At 32.2% G+C, this 23,949-nt stretch overlaps 2 protein-coding genes across 3 annotated transcripts; both read left to right on the top strand.

Annotated features, from left to right (window-relative positions):
- Positions 1-5,941: 5,941 nt before the first annotated feature.
- LOC147409599 (putative glucan 1,3-beta-glucosidase A) lies at positions 5,942-11,853 on the top strand. Of its 2 annotated transcripts, XM_086430535.1 has the most exons (8): positions 5,942-6,165; positions 7,223-7,342; positions 7,446-7,643; positions 8,977-9,135; positions 10,016-10,185; positions 10,784-10,933; positions 10,997-11,349; positions 11,569-11,853. In XM_086430535.1, the coding sequence occupies exons 1-8, from the start codon at positions 5,977-5,979 to the stop codon at positions 11,757-11,759; spliced, it is 1,530 nt and encodes a 509-aa protein (XP_086286661.1). In that variant the 5' UTR covers positions 5,942-5,976; the 3' UTR covers positions 11,760-11,853. The 2 variants fall into 2 exon arrangements, with proteins under 2 accessions (XP_086286661.1, XP_086286667.1); XM_086430541.1 differs by lacking the exon at positions 10,997-11,349.
- Positions 11,854-18,821: 6,968 nt separating this feature from the next.
- Positions 18,822-22,750, top strand: LOC147409598 (putative glucan 1,3-beta-glucosidase A). The gene is made up of 6 exons (XM_086418144.1): positions 18,822-19,289; positions 19,385-19,582; positions 21,206-21,364; positions 21,954-22,123; positions 22,396-22,545; positions 22,636-22,750. The coding sequence occupies exons 2-6, from the start codon at positions 19,424-19,426 to the stop codon at positions 22,748-22,750; spliced, it is 753 nt and encodes a 250-aa protein (XP_086274270.1). The 5' UTR covers positions 18,822-19,289; positions 19,385-19,423.
- Positions 22,751-23,949: the final 1,199 nt, after the last annotated feature.

Here is a 23,949-nt window from a genome sequence, read left to right as displayed (position 1 = left end):
TTTACAAAAACATGCACGCAGTACATTGTTCATTTCTACGCATTTATGTACTTGTAAGTTTAAAAGTGATGAACTTACAAATTCGTAGACGTGTAAAAATTAATAGTGTATCGCGTGCATGTTTTAGGAATTAAAATGAAGGGATTTTTAGTATTTCAGACTCCTAACTTTCACAAGTTAGAGCTTAAGGCCCCAACTCTTCTAAATTGGCATTTTACCCATATGTTATGCCTCATTAGCAAATATTTAAACAAAATGGCAAAAGTGCCCTTATTGACAACAACATTCATTATTACTTTTACTTGTTTTACTTTGAGTCATGCTAAAGTGACTCAAGCTAGAATCTCATATTGCACTTCTTGATGTGAAAGTGAATATGAACCATAGATGCTTTTTCACTCGTATCTCGATGAAAATCATCTATGGTTCTCATACACTTTCACGTCAAGAAATGCAATATGTGGTTCCGGCCTGAGGTCATTTCAACATCATTCTTTTACTTTTTATCTACCATGTCATATCTACCTTGACTTTTGCAACTCACCATCACCAGAGCTTAAGTTAAGTTATTATTATTATTATTATTATTTATCAAAACCTCATCACTACAGTCATCATAAATATTATGGTTTTCATCACTGGAGTGAAATATTAATTTTCTAATAGAGTAATAGAACTTGTATCCTTCAAACTTTTTTGGATAACCAATGAAATATTCACAGATAATCTTGCGATTCAATTTTCTTTCTTATGGGTTATGTAGATAATTGTTTCCGCTGGACAGTCTTAAACATGTAAGTGTCTTAAATTAGGTTTCCTACCAATTCACAACTCTAATGGAGTCTTGGGAACTGTCTTACTGGAAATCCTATTTAAGATGTACATTACAGTTTTTAATACTTCTCCCTATAAGAATCTTTAAACTATTGAGTGACTCAACATGCTTCTAACTATATCCATAGTGTACGATTACGCCTTTCAGCTACATCATTCTACTAAGGCATCCAAAACATTGTATATTATGCCTACTAAGGCATCCAAAACATTGTATATTGTGCCTAAATACCTAATTTTTCTAAGAGTTTATTAAAAGAGTTAGGATTCTGATCTGATTCATTAAGTCTATCATAATATTCACCTCCTATGTCTAACCTAACTATTTTAACCTTTCTGTTTAATTACCTTTCTATCTCAGTTATAAATATATGGAAGATATCTACAGATTGAGATTTTTTATGAATTAGATAGACATAACCAAATCTAAAAAGAACGTCTATAAAGGTGATGAAATATTTTTCTCCACTTAAACATACAAAAGGAAAATGTCCACAAATGTCATTGTGTATCATCTTAATGAATTATTTACCTCTTGTGATTCTTTTTTTTAGTATGTTTAGTTTGCTTCACTTTAATTCAATCCATGTATACCAAGAAATTCTTGAAGTCTAAATTATCAAAAACTTTGTCCTTCACTAATCTCTTTATTCTAATTCTGTAGATGTGTCACAAACGTTTGTGCCACAAGATGAAGGAATTTTCATTAATCAAGTCACGTTTCAAATCGTTATTCGAATGTAAGAAATTAAAGGTTTGATATAATCAAAATTTAAATTAATTTTATATAAACTATCAATTAAAATCCTAAATTCAACTAAAATTGAATGTAAAAATAACTTTAACTATCAACATTAAAAATAAATCGAATATCTTAAACTGTCTAATCTAGATAATGAAATTAAATTCCTATATATGGTATGAACATAAAAAGTGTTCTCTAAATTCATCTGATGACTAGTCTCCAATACCAAGCGATAGGTCCCTACAACTAGCATTTACGCTTCGAGAAGATTTTTCATGAAGATAGATCTTTCACTTTGCATTAGTTTCTCCTACTTGAAATGAATTCCTACATCGAATTCATAATATTAATTGTGACTCCAAAATCAATCTACTAGATATTAAAAGGTATTTTAGCTAAATTTGATTAATAACATATAAAAAAATACATACTTTTTTTTTCAAACCAATTTTTACGTTTTACGTAGTCCTTCTTTATATGTCTCATTTTACCATAGAAGTAGTACTTGACATCATTTTTGTTCTTCCTTTTAGCTTGATTTACAATCCCATGTACTTTATCTTTTTCTGATGAGTTTTTTTTTCATTTCTTTAATTTTTCTTTTTTCTTTTTATTCCTTGAGTCATCACAGAAGCAAATTGTTTTTCTTCATGTTTCAATCTTATCTTCTCTTGAATGTACATGTTAGTTAGTTCGTTCACACTCCATTTATTTTTATTAGTGTTATAGTGGATTTTAAAATGACCGAACTGAACTGGGAGAAAGTTGAGGATATAGTCTTAGCTTTGCAGCTTTGTTTGTTATATTTAGGATATGATTTTGTATTCATCGCGTCTCATCGTACTTCATAGTCGTCAATTCAACCATTAGAGTGCCCATAAGCAATTTATCAACATACTTAAACTTTTCTTTTACGTTATTCAAATACTCCTGCGTGTTGTCAGTCGGAAGTAGGGAGGTCTTAATATTCTTAGCAATTGTCATCCTCATGAATATCAAACCAAGCATATTCGATCTTTTTTAAGCAATGAGCAAATTTTTTTGTTTTACCATATTGCTCTCAATTAGGTCTGTAGGTTTTGCAGAGATGAATGATATGTCAAGATCCTAAACACCTAGAGTAAATTTGATGTGCTCATACCATTTCAAAAAAATTGATCCGATAAGGATTGGGATGGTGGATGCATGAGAGTACAATGAACTGAAAACTAAAATAAAAGAAAGGCAATGTTTTAATAAGTGCTTTGAGTTTTATTGAATATTGATAAACTTATCAATATCACCTAAATTTATCCTTTGGGTTAAATTAGGTATATTTATTAGTCACTTACTTTAGAATAAAGACTGATTTATTCACCCTATAAGACTAACATAATCTACATAATTTATTTAGTCAATTTTGTTATTTTTTGGATATCCAATCTTAGTTTTGTTAAATTCATAAAAATTATATTACCTTACCCATAGTTCAATTAGTTAAATGAAATTCTTTTTGGGGCTAATCTCAATTACCTAATTGAGTCTATAATTATAAATATTATTGTTCATTAATATCACCCCAATGATCAAATTTAATACAATTCGATATTTTATAAATTTTACTAATTAAGGTCACTTTGAAGGTTATAAAATTAATAAAATTTATTCATATCCAAATTATCTAATAATATTTATAGACAATTATCCCAAAGGCTTTTTTTTTTACAATATGTACCAAAAAGTCTTTTCTAAAAAAATTTGGACTCTTTAGAACTCAATTTATCAAATATTAGTCTAAAATGGATTTTTAAAGTGAAAATGTCGTAATTACCCTTTCAACGAATTTTGAGGTTGAAAAAAATGTGTTTAAGAAAATAAATTAGTAAAGTTGTTAAAATGGTATTTTAGAAAACTTGACCAATTTATTAAAATGGTATTTTAGGTATTTTTCGTAAAGAAATATTCAAAAGATCCTTAATAAGTGAATATTTTATTAAGTGGGACTTAAATGGTCCATATTCTTTTCTAAGGGACTAATCGATAAATTCTTAATAAATAGTCTCTCATAGTCATTGTCCCTAATATTTACTAATCCTTAAGGGTGTAATTTCCAATAACGATGACATGCATTGTGCACTTATATATATATATATATATATATATATCAAAATCTGAATTTCATATATTCAATATCAAAATCGAAACTTGAATATCACATAATCATAATCATGATCAAAATCAAAATCTGAATTTCACATATTCAATATCAAAATTGAAACTTAAATATCACATAATCATGATCAAAACCAAAATCTGAATTTTATAAGCTCAACATCAAAATCAAAACTTGAATATCATGATCAAAACTAAAGTCTAAATTTCATACATTCAATTATCAAAATCAAAACTTGAATATCACAAAATCATGATCAAAACCAAAATCTGAATTTCATATATCGAAACTTGAATATCATATAGTCATGATAAAAATCGAAATCTGAATTTCATATATATACATAATGATCAAAATCGAAATATGAATTGTATAAATTCAATACTGAAACTTGAATATCACGTAGTAATGATAAAAAAAATCAAAATCTGAATTTTTAAAATCAAAACTAAAATTTGAATTTCTAAAATAAAAAATCAAAATCCGAATTTTTGAAATCAAAACCACAATCTGAATTTCCGAAATCAAAATCAAAATTTGAATTTTGAAATCAAAAATCGGAATCTGAATTTCTTAAATCAAAATCAAAATTTGAATTTCTAAAATCAAAACCAAAATTTATAAAATCAATAGTTTGGACCTTAAACGAAAAATATTGAAATCGAATTTCAATCACAACAATCATGATTATATATACGAAATCAAGAAATTAGAATGAGAATTTTATCTTAAAATATGACAACCTTTATGCATGAATAGTTTGAAGTCCAGATATGGAGATTCAAGAACCTATATCTCTGATACCACATGTTGGATTTTAGGCATTTAAAATACTAAAACATAATTTTAATATACTTTGATTTTTCCCATAGGATATAATTCACATATCTCAAGCACACTATTCATACAATGTAAAACGAGTTAGGGGTACTTACCTTGTGCCATTGTGAAATCATTGATTCAAAACATTGGAAGTGTGCCTTTTGATCCACATGTTCCTCGAAGCTTTTGAAATCCTAATCAAATTAATCATTTCTTCTAGAGCCACCTTCTCTCTTCTCTCTATATGAATCGATTAGATATTAATGATTGATGGATATTACTCTTATGAATTCTCTAATTTATGTGTTTTCCACACATACGTTCTCTTTTACATACCTTCCAATATGGGGTCGCTGATCCTTTGTTATAAATGAAGGTTGAAGGCTTAGAGTTATTATTTTAATAAGTTTCATATTCATCAAGGTCTCTAATTAATTTTGAAGAATATTTATAATTCTAATAATATTGGGACTTTTTAAATATTGATATCTATAATATTTATAGAATACTTATGCAGCTAAATAAGAAAACTATAAGGTCAATGGGCAACACAGCATAGAATTCTAACAAAGAAAGTCTCTAAACAAATCATACAAACACAAAACTCTTCATCCTATAATTTTTATAAAAATATTTTTTTTAATTATTATTATTTTCAATTTCTCCATTCATAATGAAAATATAAGTCATTGTGCAAGGTAACTAAGTCCAATGGGATTTTGAAAATTATAATAATAATATTTTTCTTTATTCGATCTAAACTTGTAAATAATCTTAATTTTATCAAATAGACATTTAGAATTTTTTTACTTTTTTAGGTAGATATTTTAATTTTTTGTTAGCATCTCATGTGTGATTGGATAGATTATAATGTATACAACTCATATTTGAAATTAATTATTAGATATATTGTGCTCGAACAATAAGAATTAAAATACAATATAAATCATACAGCCACCATGTGCATCGCACTTGCAAGGCCCACTAGTTGTATCAAAATCTGAAGTTCAGCATATTCTAGGATGGATTTGGATATTCATTACATTTCTAATGGGGTGTAATAAGTAAAAGTTGGGGTGTTAATAGCAGTTCTCTTATTAAATGTTTACCGACAACAATGGTCACGTGGTTCCACGTCACGATTGAAGGAACACCGATGCACATTTTTAATGTAACTTGATAAGTTTAAAAAAATGTGCCACGTGTCGATAAAAGGAGCAATCAGTATCCTTATAATTGTGCTGTCAAATCATGTGGACCCCATAACCTCTTTCATACAGATGGCATCATATAACAGTTTCTCTTGCGTCAGATCTACGGCATGAGTCAGCCAATTTTGTCCATTGGTTGACTTCAATTGGGTCAACATTATTGGTGTCTACTTCCACCAATCCTGATTACCTGATTCAGAAGAGAGAAGAGAATGGAAAGTTTCTGTTACATGAGATGGTTTCTAATCATCTTCTTTTCTTCATGTGTTGTCTGTGTCTCATTTGTTCGAAGTGCAAACCCTAATTTGCCCTTTAAGGCTGTGAATCTTGGAGGATGGCTTGTTACAGAAGGATGGATGAAACCATCTCTCTTTGATGGGATACCCAACAATGATCTTCTGGTATGTACTATGTAGTAATTTTACCTTTGAAATGCGACTTGTTTTTTCCCCTTAATTAAATGGGTCTGCCTTGCATGTTCATGTTTTGATTTTAGAATAAGCAATTCTTTAGTTGTTTGTCATCCCGAGGTACATACAACTAATGATCCTCGAGATTCGTTTACACAAATCATGAGCATTATCCATTGCTTTAGACCTTGGGATAATAATGCAAATGAGATGAGTACAGCTTGGAGAGTGGACCCCGATTCAACTCAAGTAGCAGAGCCCTCAATACCCAAGCTCTACCCGTGTTTGAGCTTCTAAACTTGGGTTAGCTTATAAGTTAGGTATTGGGCTCGTTCGACAAGCTTAATTTTGTTTTCACGAACAAAGAAATTTTATAGAGTCCTGATAATATGACTCGCCAGGTGGCATATTCAATTGACTCCCTAACGTAGATAATTTTGATAATTATAGATTTGTATGCCTAGGATACACGACTCTCTCGAGATACATTTTTTTTATGGGAATTGCAATCACGTAAGATATACGATTTTCAAACTTATCACGATAAGGAATTGATTGAATACGTCACCTGGCAAGTCAAATTATCACCACTCAATTTTATATATTAAACAAGAAATATAATTAATATAAATTTAAAAAAATTATATTTTGAACAAAAAATAATACGACATCATTATGTTATGAATTTCGCAACACGTGATTTTTTAATAATTTTAAAATTAGATTCATTTTGAAAGACTAAAAGAGTTCTATTAATAGTTTCAAGAGCTAAAGATAGCCTGACTAACTTAGTAAGATATGGCATGATCAAAGCTTTTAAAAACTCTCAAACTTTTTTAAGTAAAAATTATCTATTTTCAAGTTCTTTTTTTATTTTATTCGAAGTTAGTAAAATTTGTTATCTACATTCCTGTGGCATCCTATCTTGCATTTGGATGCAGTCAAGGAAAAAAAAAATAGATTCATTTTATATGTTGTTTTTCTTCTTTTAAATTAAGAAAATAAAATACTAATCTATATATAGTTTCATGATTCTGATCTTTATTAGGATGGAAACCAAGTGCAATTCTTGTCTCCAAAGCTAAACAAGTATCTGTCCGCAGAGAAAGGTGGTGGAACAGTTCTCGTGGCAAATCGTACGAGTGCTTCTGATTGGGAAACATTCAGGGTGAGTGATTTAAGTTAAGTTAATACCTGATTGATTGTTCATCTTTTATTTTAATTTTTTTATATTATAACTACAATGTGTTATATCCTTCCTCTCTATACAGTTATGGAGGATCGATGAATCAACGTTTAATTTGAGGACGGTCCATAAACAGTTTGTTGGATTAAGAAATCATGGGCAAGGGGGGAGGATAGTAGCGATTTCGAACATAGCTGCTACATCCGAAACTTTTATGATTCTTAGGAACTCTAACAATTCGAATCGAGTTCGCATGAAAGCATCAAATGGACTTTTTTGCCAGGTTCTTTCATTTCCCTCGTCTTTGGAATAATTGTACTTACATATATGCTTCATTTCATAGTTCTAAAACATGATGAGTTACTATAGAGGATTTTCTGTCAATTAGACACCTTGAGATCCAAAAAACTTTCAACCCTTCAACACTACTTGTTCTAGAGTATCTCGTGGTATCTACCAAAGAAACTTCGATGCTTAAGTCAAGTTCATAGTAAGTTTTTTATTGGAATTGCTACTTAAGTAATGCAATATTACTATGTAATATTGTAGCTTTATCCTCCTTTTCTGGAAACCTTCTTCATTATATTTTCCTTGGTTGGGACACACTTATATCTTATTTCATTTTCTACTATCATGATCATCATTTTCCTAAAAACTCCCTTGAAACACAATTTATAGTTAGGTCCAGCTAACAAATTTTTGGACCCTAGTTAGCAATTCGACATATAGCCAAGTTACGATAAGATACTAATTCAAGTATATAATAGAAATATAAGTATTTTTATGATTTTATAGTTTCTTATACTAAAATTGCTTTCTTGGAATATCACTTATTATTAATATGGGAATGAGATTGGTAGGCCATATTTTTAAGTAATTCAAGTATATTATAGAAATATAAGTATTTTTATGATTTTATAGTTTGTTATACTAAAATTGCTTTCTTGTAATATCACTTATTAATATGCAAATGAGATTGGTAGGCCATATTTTTAACGAAATTGTTGAAAGTAACATTAAAATTGACATTGATTCTCATATTGCTGATGTGGATGTATGTACGGAACCATAGATGCTTTTCATCGAGATACAAGTGAAAAACATCTATGGTTATGTCTGCACCTCCACATCAACAATGTGAGAATTGATGTCAATTTTAATGTTACTCCAGCACGACTCTATTTTTTATTAAACGGACACATATATGCTTGGAAAACTCCTAAATTTTGCATTTCAAATGAAAAAAAATAAGTCGCATTGCTAACTATAAAGACTTTATACACTGATATTCAGTACCTCACCTTTGACAGCTCTCCTGTTGTTGTGATAGGTAGTGATAAGTGTTTAAGTGTTAAGTGTACAACCACTTCATGGCAGGTGTGCCAAAATCAAAAGTTATTTCATACGACGACTCTGATTTCAACCGGTGGGTGTGGCAAAATCGAAAGCTATTTCAGATATCGGTTTTGATTTCTATTGCATAGAAAACATTTTAACAATTTTGATTCCCATATTAAAATGTGTACACGGGCCCATATTTCACGGATTTATATCTTGGTAGGGTGTTAAATGCTTGTACTTCCATCATATTAAAACGTGTTTGATATTACAAATAGGTGGTGAACGAGACGCTGGTGGTTGCTAGTTATGTAGGGGATTCTAGTTGGGGAGACGATGACCCATCCGTGTTCGAAATGAAGATAGTTAAGAGAATGCAGGGCGAATTCCAAATCACAAATGGTTATGGCCCTGATAAAGCCCCTCAAGTTATGAATGTAAGTAGAAGCTTTTCTTTTTTGGTCTACTAGATGACCTAGTTGGAAGCCTATTGAAATTATTATGAAAATTCTCTTACACCCTAGAGAGAGCATAAAAAAGAAAAAAAAATTATGTGTTCAAAGGTTTAATTTCTTTGCTAGAAAACTAATCACATATATTTTTAGTTTTTTTTAATAATAAATACAATGCTATTAATTTTTTGACTCGAAAATTTTCACCCTGTCTGTACTCGGCTGATGTGGCAAGGGCACAATACCATTGATCTTTTCCTTGCATATCCCAAAGAAAAAGATCTATGGTTCTGTGCCCTTGCCACGATTGAGTGAAAATTTTTGAATCAGAAAATCACAACTCTTAGTACAAATCAATCTGCCAAATTGTGCCAGACTATGACTGCACTCCCAACAACTTAGACAATTTTTTGGCCCATTCATCATCTCAGTTCTTAAAACATATGTTGGATTAGAGCCTTTTATGTTATGGACTTGGAATCCTTTCATAGATCTGCCCATAAAATCCGTAACAAATGATGGCTAAGTTACTGATCAGGCTGATTTTTGGTGGTCTAGAATCTTGACATTGGTTGGTGGGTTCAAAAGATTGTGCCATGGGCTCTTTTCATTGCACATTTGTTAGTTGTCGGGAGAATTTTAAAATACTATATTTTGTATGTTATAATAGAAAATTTGTTTCTAATGCAATAATGAATCTATCCAAATGTACTTTTCTAATTTAAAATTTTATTTAGTGTGGATCGCAGTCAACAATACTTGATCTTCTCTTCTTATAATAGCCTAGAAGTAATTTAAGCAATATTAGGGTTATCATCAAACAATACTCAAATTAAATTTATGAATGATTATCTATGCATCACAGGATCATTGGAGAAATTTCATCGGCAAAGAAGATTTCCAATTCATGTCTCAAAAGGGAATTAATGCCGTGAGGATTCCAGTTGGATGGTGGATAGCAAGCGATCTAACACCACCAAAGCCTTTCGTTGGGGGTTCCTTGCAAGCTTTGGACAACGCTTTCACTTGGGCAGAGTAAGTAGTCGAAAATCACATAGATCATAACCCATGCAAATTGACATTGAGGTGCAGATAACAAATCTTAATTTTCATTTCTGCACCCAATTCCTTCTTTTAATAGAAGAAATCAAAGAGATTTAGGAGGAAGAGATTGAAGTCGACTTCCATATGTATGAGTGTATTTAGTAGGACATTGGCATTTCTGTTAAATGGTGTTTACTTTCTTCCTTTTTTTGTGTGTGGCATTTGATTTAATTGGTATCATAACAAATGTGTGGCAATCAACGTTTTAAAAATCGGATCAAACTTTTGGTCCAAGCGGGTTCGACCAGATTTTGTAATTTAATCAGTTCGACTAATAATTAGTTAGTTTTAGTGGGTATTATCCTTTTATGGATTAAAGGTATCTTTTCAAGTTTTTTTTTTTTTTTTTTTTTTTTTTTAAAATAAAGATACATCAATCCAACTGAATTGAACCAAGGGTCCAAATAATTTGATGAGTATTTGGTCAGATCATGGATTTTATTTTTAAGACATTGGTGGCAATGTAAGCTCTCATGATAATCTATACTCTTGTAGTTATTGAGTTTGACACTCTAGGGGATTTGTGCAGGACATATGGTATAAAGGTTATAGTTGATCTACACGCTGTTAAGGGTTCACAAAATGGCGATGACCACAGTGGAGCGAGAGACGGATTTCTTGAATGGGGAGATTCAAACATAGATGAGACTGTCGCGGTTATCAACTTCCTTGCATCAAGGTTATTTCCCACAATTTAATTACATTATCTCAATAACCAACTAAACTTATATTTTTGATGCAGATATGCTAACAAGCCAAGCCTTGGTGCAATTGAGTTGATAAATGAGCCTATTGCACCAAGAATCAGCTTTAATACCCTAAAGAGGTACTATGAAGCAGGTTATAATGCTGTAAGGAAGTACAGCTCTAGCGCTTACGTGATCTTGTCTGCCCGATTGGGACCAGCTGACCCTACCGAGTTCCTATCACTTGGCCGTGCCCTTAAGGGCTCAGTCCTAGATGTGCATTACTATAACGTCCATTCTAAAGAGTTCGACAACATGACTATACAACAGAACATCGATTACATTTACAACGACCGCAATGCCCAGTTGAGCGCACTAACCTCACCCGATGGTCCTCTTACTTTTGTTGGTATGTGCTAGTAATTTGATTAATTTGATCGGTTATATACCAGATTTTAGATTCAATTCCACATGAATAGGTTTAGATTTAACACACACACAGAATTGGTGTGTCTATATATTTGTTAATCAGTGCGTAATGTTAAATAATTGGTACAAGATCTCAACAACAACAAAAAAATGTTTATTATTTCAAAATATGCTAATTTGTGACATTTTTGGATTTTAGGGGAATGGAGTGCAGAAATGGAAATGAGGGGAGCATCAATGGAAGATTACAGGCGATTCGCGGAGGCCCAAACAAAAGTATATGGACATGCAACATTTGGATGGGCTTATTGGAGTTATAAGAATGTCGAAAATCACTGGAGTCTCGAGTGGATGATCAACAACAAACTCATAAATACAACTCTTTATTAGAATTTCAATTCTAATCATTTGCTTTGTGTAGCGCATTACAGCTATTTCCTAGTTTTGCAATAGATGTTAAACTGAAATGAAAGATTTATGTCAACTCTTTGCTATAATGGGAGCCATAATTGGTGTTAATGCGTTGGGGCCAACCCAACGTGTTTAGGGCCGAAACATTTTGAGCGAGTGCCCTCTAACCCACTGGGCTTTACGTTTGGATTGGACTTTCAGACACTTCAATATTAATGAGTTCAGAAGGACAAATGACTAAATAAAGTATTGGATACAAAAATCAGAAATAAAAGATTGATGTGATGGGAGAACTTTATCTATTGGATACCAAAATTGTTGGCATGACCTTTATGAATAGGCCCATGGGGCCCGTGGGGTGGAATCATGTTCATTATGAGAAAAATATAGAAATCGAATGGTTAGAAATCTTGCAAGTCTAACTGATTTTTTATTTAGGCCCACGTGAGAGGATACAACATTCATGGATCAGTGGATGTCACGACCTCGTCAGTCCATTATTGACTAGATGTGGAAAGGGCTGTGGAGACCAAGTGATTAAAGTGGAGTTTTCGGTGTAAATTATCAATAAAAATGATGACAAAATAATAACCTTGACAAACAAGAGTCGATCCACAAAGACAACGTTGATCCACAATTTCATAATTAAAAATAATTAGAGATTTATAAGTAACCGATTTAAAACTAATTTTAAAGGGAGTTTTAATTAAATTATATATATATATATATATAAGAATGAGAAATAAGATTGTAATATAAAAAATTAGATCAGTCAAATCCACCAAAATAATTCGCCTTATTAATTTATTTGTTTATTTATTATCTTGATCCAATCAACAAAACTAATGTTATTGAATTAGAAGATGATATCTATTAATTCAAATATTGAATTTAAATTCTGTGATGATATTTAATAAGACGAAATCAAAAAGTTAAATATCAAATCTCTAACAAGGCATAATTTAACTTGAACTTATCTAAAATTAAACTATCAAAATCAGAAAATTAAATATTATATCTAATAATTACCACTTAACAAATTGGTATCACAATAGATAATTGAAGCTTAATTACAAACAAATAAAATTATCTAAAATGATGTTACTTAGGTTTCATCGACCTCTCTAACAGAGGTCTAACCACAGATCATAGCAAGAATAATAAAAGCAAATAAAACTAAATAGAGAAAAAATTGGGAAGAAAGTGATGCTCCTTTTATTAATATTTGCTTGAAACTGGTAGAGAACTCCTTCATTTTACAAAGCTTGAAAGAAATTAAACTAAAATAAAAATTACATAAGATAGGAGATGATCAAAGCTTTTGCTTGGTCTCTTATTAATAGAGACCAGATTATGATTTCTTTAAGATTCAGGACACTTTTTTGTTTTATAAGGACTATACACCCTAGCTTGTTACTTTACAAATCATGCCGCCTCAACATTGCATGAATCTCGAGAAAATTTTGCTGACACAAGCACGCCGCCCAAGGTGTTCAGTGCGTTGAGACTCTTGCTGGCCCAATGACTTCGATCTTTGATCCGTAGTCTTATTTTGGGTCATGAATCATAATGTACTTCTCTAATTGTCTTGGTTCATCATTTTGAATCTCACAACTTTGACCTATCATAAATAAATAATCAGAATTAATTCAAAAATTTATAATTTATTAAAAAACAATAATAGTTATGGACTATCAACGTATTATGTCTATTTATGGGGTTTTATGTATTATTAAACCTTGAAGTCTTTATAAATAGAACCCTAGAAACAACTTTCTAGACCTTAATTATGGAGCTATCATGTTGCAAGTCGGAATAATAGGACAGAAAAAGTGTAATTAGTCCCACATCGGATAGGAGAATGTTCACAACCTAAGCTATAAGAACAAACCGTATCCTACATGGTACAACACATTTTAAATTCATGTGGACTTCGACCCAAAATGAACAGTACCGTATTATCATGGGCTTAGGACGTTACAGTGGATCTTGAAGAGTGTGGAGTAAAGGGTCGACATTCTCGAGCACTACGTGAAAAAAAAAGGGGTAAATTCGATGCCAAAGTCACTTAATTCAAATAAATACAAGAAAATTTTGTAAAAAATTCAAGAAAATTTAAGAAATTATACAAATAATGTTTTTGTTTCTTTCGAAAATCCATCATCCCTAACCTTCCTAAAATCCCCTATTGTTCAAGATTTGAAGGTTGATGAAAACAAAATGTTGAGATTGGAGGATAAAATGTTACATTATTCAACGAAAATTGATTAAATCAACGATGCAGCACACATGATAGAACAGTTGACATCTTCTAAGAAATTCAAAGTTTTTTCTTCCCTTCCCATGTGCCTATGAAAGAAACCTTTCATACGCATTTAAGGAACATCAAACGGACACGGCAAAGCGTCTAAAGTGTTGGAAAGATGTAAATTGGGTCAAGCAACTCATCAGCATCCCATGTTAAGGAACATTCAAAATGGGGCCACCAGTGGTAGTACATTAATAACTTGTTGGCTTCAATGGGATCAAGTTTTTTATTGGTTATTTATTGAAATTTATTTTCTAATATCTTTCAAGAAATGTAGTTTGAAAATCTTTGACCATCGTTGACTTATAATTATTCACTTTAACAAAAATAACTTAGATGTTCTTCAATGATGATGATAACAAAATATCACACAAATTAGTCATAAAAATACTAGTAATACATGATTACAGACAAATTGCAAACAATTGTCTAATAAAAGGTGTATTTCATTTCAAAAGAGAAATTGTTGCTATAGTTTGTCTAACAACTAGGACTTTGTGAAAAAATCGCAATAGCAAAGAGAACACAATTGTATAAAATATGAGGATTACGTGATTCGACTGTGTGCCTATGTCCACAGAACAGAACAAGAACAATCATTATTTTCTTTCTTAAGTTTTACAACCCTAAATATCTCTATTTATATAACTGAGATTTATTAAAACAAATAAAACTCCTCAAAACAGAAACCCTCAAAAATAAAAAAAATCCTTAAGAAAATATTATACAATTACCCTCAAAAATAAAGAACCCCCGCAACTCTGTGTAGCTCAACAAAATACAAAACATTTACACAACAAACTTCACTAGTTTATTTACTTCTATGCAAAAAATTAAAAATATATTTTCCCGAATCCTTCAAAACATTTATCTTGAAGATCGTTGTATGAAAACTAAGAAATGTTAATTTTTATTGGTAAGAATTCCTGCAAAATGTCATAAAGTTGACCTATTAATAAGAAAATTGGAGAAGTGGTCAAGAAAATATGTAAAACACTTTGAAGCGTGAAATTTTGAATATTTGATTAGTCAAATTAATTATAATTAAATACAAATTTTGTAAAATTTATATATATGGACAACATTTTGTCCTATATGACAAAAAAATTTCAGAATGGACTGGTGTTTTGTGAGGATGATCTCTATGGTGGAGAGATCATCCTCACAAAAAAATCAGTTGATTCTTAAACTTCTAAACCTTTCAAAAGTGGTTACAAACTAACGGTAAAAAATAAACGAAATAATATAATGAATCTTATAAAATTGATGAGTGGGGTGAAAAATTTTACCTAACAAAAATGGTGTTCGTAAATTAATGAAATGAGATGTGTGGCAATAAACATTATAATTAAGTATTATCTATTTCACTTCTTGGGATCCAATTTGAAATTAGCCAATTGCATTAAACTAGTTTCATGTTCCAGTGGGGTGTTAAAAGCTCTCTTCAGTTGTTTTGATACAGGTTTCCAACTCCATATTGAGGTTGGAAGCTCGTTTTTACGATGCACCTAAAAAGTTACTTCAAGCCACTAGAACAAAACTCGGAGGTATTCCAGACAGGCCCTTAATATCTTCTTAGAAATTCACTCTTTTCTTTCCTTTCTAATGGTGAAGAAACTTTATACCACAATTTAAGTAACACGAAAACCCTTGGAAGGGCTTAATTAAACAAGATTATGACCGTACAAATTCAAGAACTGACACGTGTACATGCATTTTTGAAAGTGTTGGATCTAAGGCAGTGAGACAATCAATTTTTTACACTCACAAGTAATCAAATATGTTGACTTCAATTTGGGTTAACGTTACATCTACTAGTCTATAGGGTCACGTTATTACGACCCCCTTTGCGACCCCCTTTGCGACACACCTTTTTGTCTTATATGGGCAAAAATGTTTGGAATGGGCTGATTTTTTGTGAGGATGATCTCTATGGTGAGGGGATCATCCTGGCAAAAAATCATCCCATTCCAAAACTTCTAACCCCATCAAAATTGATTTACAAAAATTGGACGGTCTATAATTTTTCAACAAAAATCGGACGGTCTAAAAGTTTTGGAATGGGCTGATTTTTTGCCAGGATGATCCCCTCACCATAGAGATCATCCTCACAAAAAATCAGCCCATTCCAAACATTTTTTCCCATATAAGACAAAAAGGTGTGTCGCAAAGGGGGTCGCAAAGGGGGTCGTAATAACGCTGTTCATATATATATATATATATATATATAGGGTTAGGTTCAAGGACCATGTGAGAAAACATGTAAGAAAACTTTCAGTGGTAAATAAAATTTTAAAATATGGGTTAGAAATTTTAGATTGAGCTGATTTTTTGTGAGGATGATCTCTATGATGGGAAGATCATCCAAAAAAAAAATCAGCCCAATCTGAAACTTCTAACCCCATTAAAAGTGATTTAGAATGTGGACCGTCGATTTTTTTTCAATTTTTATCACTAATTTGTAAATCACTTTTGATGGATTTAGAGGTTTCTGATTGAGCTGATTTTTTGTGAGGATGATCTTCTCATCATAGTGACCATCCTTGCAAAAAATCAGCTCAATCCAAAACCTCTAACCCTTATTTTGAAAAACGAAAGTTTTCTTACATGTTTTCTCACATGGCCCTTGAACCTGACCCATATATATATATATAGGGAAATGTTCAAACCTGATAAGATAAGAAGAGAAGAGAAAAGAAAAGACAATAATGAAAATTTTCTCTTACATGAAATGTTTTCTAATCTTTTTTTCTTTGTTATGTGTTTCATTTGTCCGAAGTGCAAATCCTAATTTGCCATTTAGGGCTGTGAATCTTGGAGGTTGGCTTGTTATAGAAGGGTGGATGAAGCCATCTCTCTTTGATGGGATACCCAACAATGATCTTCTGGTATGTATAATATATAGTTTTGCCCAAACCCCTTGAATCCTTTCTTATATTAAAAAAAAATATATATATATATATATATATATATATATATATATATATATATATATATATATAGGGAAATGTTCAGCACCCTAAGTTTTACCACACACTTTAACAAACGTTTTTTGTCCTACATGGGTTATAAGTTTTGGAATGGACTAATTTTTGGTGAGGATGATCTCGATGATTAGAAGATCATCCTCCCCAAAAATCAGCCCATTCCAAAATGTTTAGCCCCATGTTTACACGTTGAAAAATCGTGGACCGTCCATTTTTTGTAAACCATTTTTGATGGGGTTAGAAGTTTTGGAATGAGTTGATTTTTGGTGAGGATGATCTCCTCACCATAGAGATCATCCTCACCAAAAATCAGCCCATTCCAAAACTTCTAACCCATGTAAGACAAAACACGTTTGTTAAAGTGTGTGGTAAAGCTTAGGGTGCTGAACGGGACCATATATATATATATATATATAGGGGGGCGTTCAAGGGCCAACTTTTTAGCAAACTTTTTGGCAAAACATTTTTCAAAACATAGGTTAGAGGTTTTGGAATGGGCTGATTTTTGGTGAGGATGATCTCTACGGTGAGGAGATCATCATCACCAAAAATCAGCCCATTTCAAAACTTCTAACCCCATCAAAAGCAGTTTATAAAAAATGGACGGTCCACGATTTTTCAACTTGTAAACATGGGTTAGAAGTTTTGGAATGGGCTGATTTTTGGTGAGGATGATCTCCTCACCGTAGAGATCATCCTCAACAAAAATCAGCCCATTCCAAAACTCTAACCCATGTTTTGAAAAATGTTTTGCCAAAAAGTTTGCTAAAAAGTTGGCCCTTGAACATTTCCCATATATATATATATATATATATATATAGTTTTACCTTTATAATGCCACTTTTTTTTTTAATGGGTCTACTCAACTCTAACTTGCATGTTATTTTGATTTAATTTAGAATCAGCAATTCCTTATTAGGAGTTTGTCATCATATCCTGAGGTCCACACCGCTATTGGTCCTCGGGATTTGTAATTCCTTATTAGGAGTTTGTCATCATAAAACATTTATTTAAAAATTGTATTAATTTATTAGTGGGTATGTACTTCACCAACACAAGAAGCCCCTTAAAAAATGAGAAAAAGGAAGAGAACCTGATAATAGGACGCGTGAATCTTCTTCTCAATCTCTCTTTCTCTCTCATTGTAAAAAACAATAAAGACAATGAGTGCAGGGGAGATTGCAGAGATGCTATACCTATAATGAGAACATATACCTCTTTATCAAAGATATGATGAGGTGATATAAAGTGATTTCTCCATGCTCCCTCACTTGCCATACATGGGTATTTGACCTCTAACATTCGTGGTGTAGATCAGATTTTAAAAAATAAAAAATTTGAATTTGAGCAAAGGCTTTGAAAATGAATGTTCACGTAATTTCTAAATCTAAATAATTAGATTTTATTGTTTTGTAGATATGATGTTCTCTCTCTCTCTCTTGTGTAAATTTCTTGAGGCATTGCCCCCTTCTTTCCTCGGGTCTCGGGGGGTGAATCCCCAACCCAAATTTTTAAGACTTACACAGAAGGTAAATGTGTGACGGTTTAACAACTCCCAATTTTATAAATAGGGATCTCTAGGATTATAAAACTTGAAAGAAAATACTTATTATTCTTGATTTCCGTAGTCATAAGTAAACCGTCAAACCACATAAATCCTTGTGTTTTATGTGATTTTTTATCTTCTTCATTGTTTCATCTTTTTCACTCTCAACCGTCTAAAATGTACAAGAAGGTACTAGGAAATAAGTATTATAAAGGATATGCTCCCATTCATATAATGGGAGAATATGTGAACATCTTACTAGTTGTTTTAAGAGTTATGCTAGCACGATCAAAGCTTTTCATAATACAAGGCCCCTGAACGCTCAAACTTAAAATTAAAATGCAACAGTGAAAATTATTTATCTTTTATTGAAAATTCTTGAAATTTTGTAATCTAAATTCACGTGGGATTCAATCATGTTCTTAGATGTGGCCACAAATCAGCTTAAAACATAAATCATTTTACGTTCATCATTTACTTGTAGGATCTTCTTCTTTAATTTTGTTTTTTTTTTTTCCTAATGTATAGTTTATGAGTCTGATCTTTATTAGGATGGAAACCAAGTGCAATTCCTGTCTCCAAAGCTAAATAAGTATCTCTCTGCGTATAATGGTGGTGGTGGAACGATTCTAGTGGCGAATAGTGCATCTCGTTGGGAAACATTCAGAGTGAGTGATTTAAGTTAATACTTGAATGATTGTTCATCTTTTATTTTAATTTCAAATTATAATTAAACTGTGTTAAATCCTTCTTTACTGCACAGTTATGGAGGATTGATGAATCAAGGTTTAATTTGAGGACCATGAATAAAAATTTTGCTGGACTAAAAAATCAAGGGCAATCGAAGATGATAGTAGCCATTTCTAACACAGCTTCTACATCCGAAACATTTCAGATTCTGAGGAGCCCCAACGATCCTATTCGAGTTCGCATTAAAGCGTCCAATGGACTTTTCGTGCAGGTTATCTTTTTTTTTTTTCTCTCTTCTTTCTTTTGAAAATAAGTAGATTATTGTTCACTTCCTAGTCCTATACCATGGCAAGTCACCTCGAAACATGAGCGAGTAGAAAGGATAAGTTGTCCCGATGGAATTTTGAGGTGACTCAATATCGTTGATTCATGGACTTTGATCCCTATTGAAGTTATTAGTTATGTTGCATTGTGATATGGTCTATTACGGTTCATCGTATCATATCTATTGAAATTTAAATAAGGTTAGATTGATTTAGTTGAGATTTATTAGAGATGGAATTTATCTCTAGATATGATTTGATTTATATAAAACGCTATCAAGATTGCTATGATTATTATCTAAGAGAATTAATAATATCTCATTCTTCTATGATCCCCAAACTTGTCAAGTCATACCATGCATAAAGAATTTTTCTATCAATTGAACACCTTGAGATCTATAACACTTTCGACCCTTTTAGAATTCATGTTCTACCATGTGGTACTTGCCAAAAAAACTTTGATGCTTAAGTCAGAAGGATAAAAGTATTTTTATTTTATATTAAAATCATTTTTTGGAAGAACTCTGATTAAAATGGGCATAGCATGGTCGTCACCTCGACTGGCCTAATGTTGTTATTAATGAAATGCTATTTATCAAAATATATATATATATATATATATATATAGGGTAGCGTTCAAGGGCAAACTTTTTAGCAAACTTTTTGGCAAAACATTTTTCAAAACATATGTTAGAGGTTTTGGAATGGGCTGATTTTTGGTGAGGATGATCTCTACGGTGAGGAGATCATCCTCACCAAAAATCAGCCCATTCCAAAAAGTTGGCCATTGAACGCCCCCCATATATATATATATGGGCACAGCATGTAGGCCTTATTTTTTTTTATTAAATAGCCGCATATACATTTAGACAGCTTGTAAATTGTGCATTTTAAATGAAAATATAGATGGATTTGCTAAGTGGGATGTGATGACCACATTACATTATTACCTGGCTGAACAAACAAATTAGGCCTAGTGGGTTGAGAATTTGTACATTGATGGTCAATACTTCATCGTTGACAACTCTTTTGTTGTTGTGGTAGGTCGTATTAAATTTTAATATTGGTGGATGTCAAAAGCAAAAGCTATTAGTTTTGATTTCAAGTTTTCAAGTTTTTCACAGTGGGCATGCCAAAATCAAAAGCTGATACATACAACAATTCTGACTTCTTTTATGTACATTGATTTTTAATTATTTTGTGGACGTCATACACAATGTGAAAAAAGACTATTTAACAGCCTAAGACCGTTGTCAAATATTTTTTTCCAAAATCATCAAATTAATGGAGAATGGGAGAAAATTGATGACTCTAAGCCATCGAATTAGGGCCTGTTGAATTTTCTTGTCAAAATTTTTAATTTTCACGTAGTGGTACCTTCTTGTTAAATGTCTGTACTACCATAACTTCTCTATTCTCTCTTCACTCTTCACTGTTTTTTTAATTTGAATAAGAAGAAAAGGATGGATGGAGAATACCATCCATCCTTGGTATGATGTGGTACACAAAATGTTAGTGCAATTTTAAGTTGGTGATCAATGTGTTTTGATGTTGCAAATGTATATACATAGGTGGTGAATGCGACGATGGTGGCTGCTAGTTATGTAGGGGATTCGGGTTGGGGAGACAATGACCCATCCGTATTCAAAATGAATATAACTAAGAGATTGCGAGGCGAATACCAAATCACAAATGGTTATGGCCCGGATAGAGCACCTCAAGTTATGAGAGTAAGTTGAAGCTTTTCTTTTGAAAAATATTCTGTGTTTTGGTGATGTTAATTACCGGGCTGGATGGCAACCTTATTTTTAGTGTCCTTTGTGTGCCTCTAAGCACAAAGGAAACCGAATTGTACTTTTGTAATTTAAAGTTGTATTTAATGTGGCTTTTGAACATATTAAATAAGGGATATTTATAATAATAATAATAAAAAGTGATCAACTTTTGACGAATTTACTATTCCAGTTCACTGTTCATTTTAATTATCAAAACATGAACAATAATGAGTTTGGAGGTTTTTAAAGTGGCTATTTCGCAGGTTTAAAGTGACTAATTGGAAATAGTCATTTTTCCAATTAGTCACTTTAAACCTGCAAAACAAGCACTTTAAAACCACCAAATTTGTTATCATTCAGAATTTTTTTTTAACAAAAACATGATCATTCACGTTTTGGTTATTAAAATAAACAATTAGCCAAAATCATAAATAACTCATTTTCAGCTCATGAAATGGTAATTCACCCCTAAAATTTAAGTAAGAGAAGGCCCATCATCAAACATTAAAATTAGAAATATGAATGATTATTCCATGCATCACAGGATCACTGGAGCAAATACATCGTTGAAAAAGATTTCCAATTCATGTCTCAAAATGGTATTAATGCTGTGAGGATTCCAGTTGGATGGTGGATAGCAAGGGATCCAACACCACCAAAGCCTTTCGTCGGGGGTTCCTTGCATGCATTGGACAATGCTTTCACTTGGGCACAGTAAGTAGTCGTAAATCACATCATAACTCCTCTATTTACAAGATGATTCCTTATCTTCATAGAAGAAATTGAAGTCAAAGAGGGGATCTCCATGTGTGTGAGAGTATTTAGAAGGACTTTTTCACTCCTATTAATGTTGTCTATATTGTTTTTTGGTGTGTGATATGTAATTTCATTAATTGTTGTTACAAAAATGTTGTGGCAATATAAGCTCTCATAATACACTATAGTTTTGTATTTATTAATTTTGACACAATGAGGGATTTGTGCAGGAAATATGGTATGAATGTCATAGTTGATTTACATGCTGTTAAGGGTTCGCAAAATGGCAACAGCCACAGTGGAACAAGAGACGGATTTCTTGAATGGGGAGACTCAAACATAGACGAGACTCTTGCAGTTATCGGCTTCCTTGCATCAAGGTTCATTCCCACTATTTAACGTTACACCATTTACATCATCACAATATCCATCCTAATAACCAACCAATTTAAGTTTCATTTTTAATGCAGATATGCTAAGAGGCCAAGCCTTGGAGCAATCGAGTTGATAAATGAGCCTCATGCGCCCAAAATCACTTATAATACTTTAAAGAGGTACTATGAAGCAGGTTATAACACTACGTGAAAATTTTAAAAATTCGACGGTCCAAAACCGTCGAATTATGGGACCATTTGACAGTCTCGACCGTCGAATTAGCCTATCGAATTTGGCCTTGTCGAAAAAATATTCGGCAGTTAAAAACCATAGAATTTAGGGATATAGCGACGGTCGCCGACCGTCTCTATAGAGGAAAAACCCGTCGCAAAACAACAGCCACGTATATGGATTTATAGCGAGAGCCGCTATTGGCCGTCACTGTCACTATAGGGTATTTTATTAAAAAAATATTATATATTTATATTAAACCTTTAGCTACGGTCGCCGACCGTCGCTATAGAGTATTCCTTTTAAAAAAAAATATTAGGTTCCCCAACTAGAACTCGCCCAATCTGGAACTCGCTGGAGGTAATACATTTTCACGTTTCAAATCCCTGTATATTATACCTGTATAAAAACAATGATTTTCCATAAAATACTCATGTTTGTTTGATGACATAAATGGGTTAATATGAACATGTTTTTAACAATCAACAAAATTGAAAATTGATTCTATCAATCACTAGTGTTTCATCATGAACTGTCCCACAAATTCATCATCTAACTTCATCTCTTTCTCATCATCATAGTTGTTGTTGATGTTATCAGCCAAAAGGAACTGTACCATAGTGAGGCTAGTGCTCGGCTTCCTAGCAATGAAATCTGCATAGGACAGCGCTTCACGAGATTCCGCTCCACCCATGAAAATAACAGCAACATGGTTCATTGAGGAGGCCAAGGAACGGGGCAGAACATTCATGTGTGGGTCTTGATCAACAAGGATTCCAACCGAACAAGGTGCATTGGCCAGGAGGCTAAAATTCACCATGTGAGATGCATTATATTGAGTATAGTCTCTCCATCCCGGCTTGTGGAAGGGAACAATAATGAGTGATGCCTTTTTTTCTAGTGCAAGTTCACAAATATCACGGTACATCGTGTTGAAAGGGGACACAGCTGTGAATGCCTGAATGCTACCATAGTGATTACGTGTTTGCTCATAGATCTTCAAGGCCTTTACCATGAAGTTGGAGCGGGAATACTGGAAGATCTAAGATGGCTGTCATGAGTTATAAACATGGCATTTGCACCATTGAGTTCAACAAGGTGGAGGGCATACACTGAGATTGGGCTATCTTTGTTTGAATGAGAGGCTTGAAGGAAGTTGATGAGTCCAGGGATACTCT

This window comes from Akebia trifoliata, chromosome 2 (genome assembly GCF_017979445.1).
Source record: "Akebia trifoliata isolate Shusen 1 chromosome 2, ASM1797944v1, whole genome shotgun sequence".
NCBI classification, from domain to species: domain Eukaryota; kingdom Viridiplantae; phylum Streptophyta; class Magnoliopsida; order Ranunculales; family Lardizabalaceae; genus Akebia; species Akebia trifoliata.
Note: the sequence above shows the minus strand (reverse complement) of the source record. Positions and strands in the feature narration are given on the sequence as shown.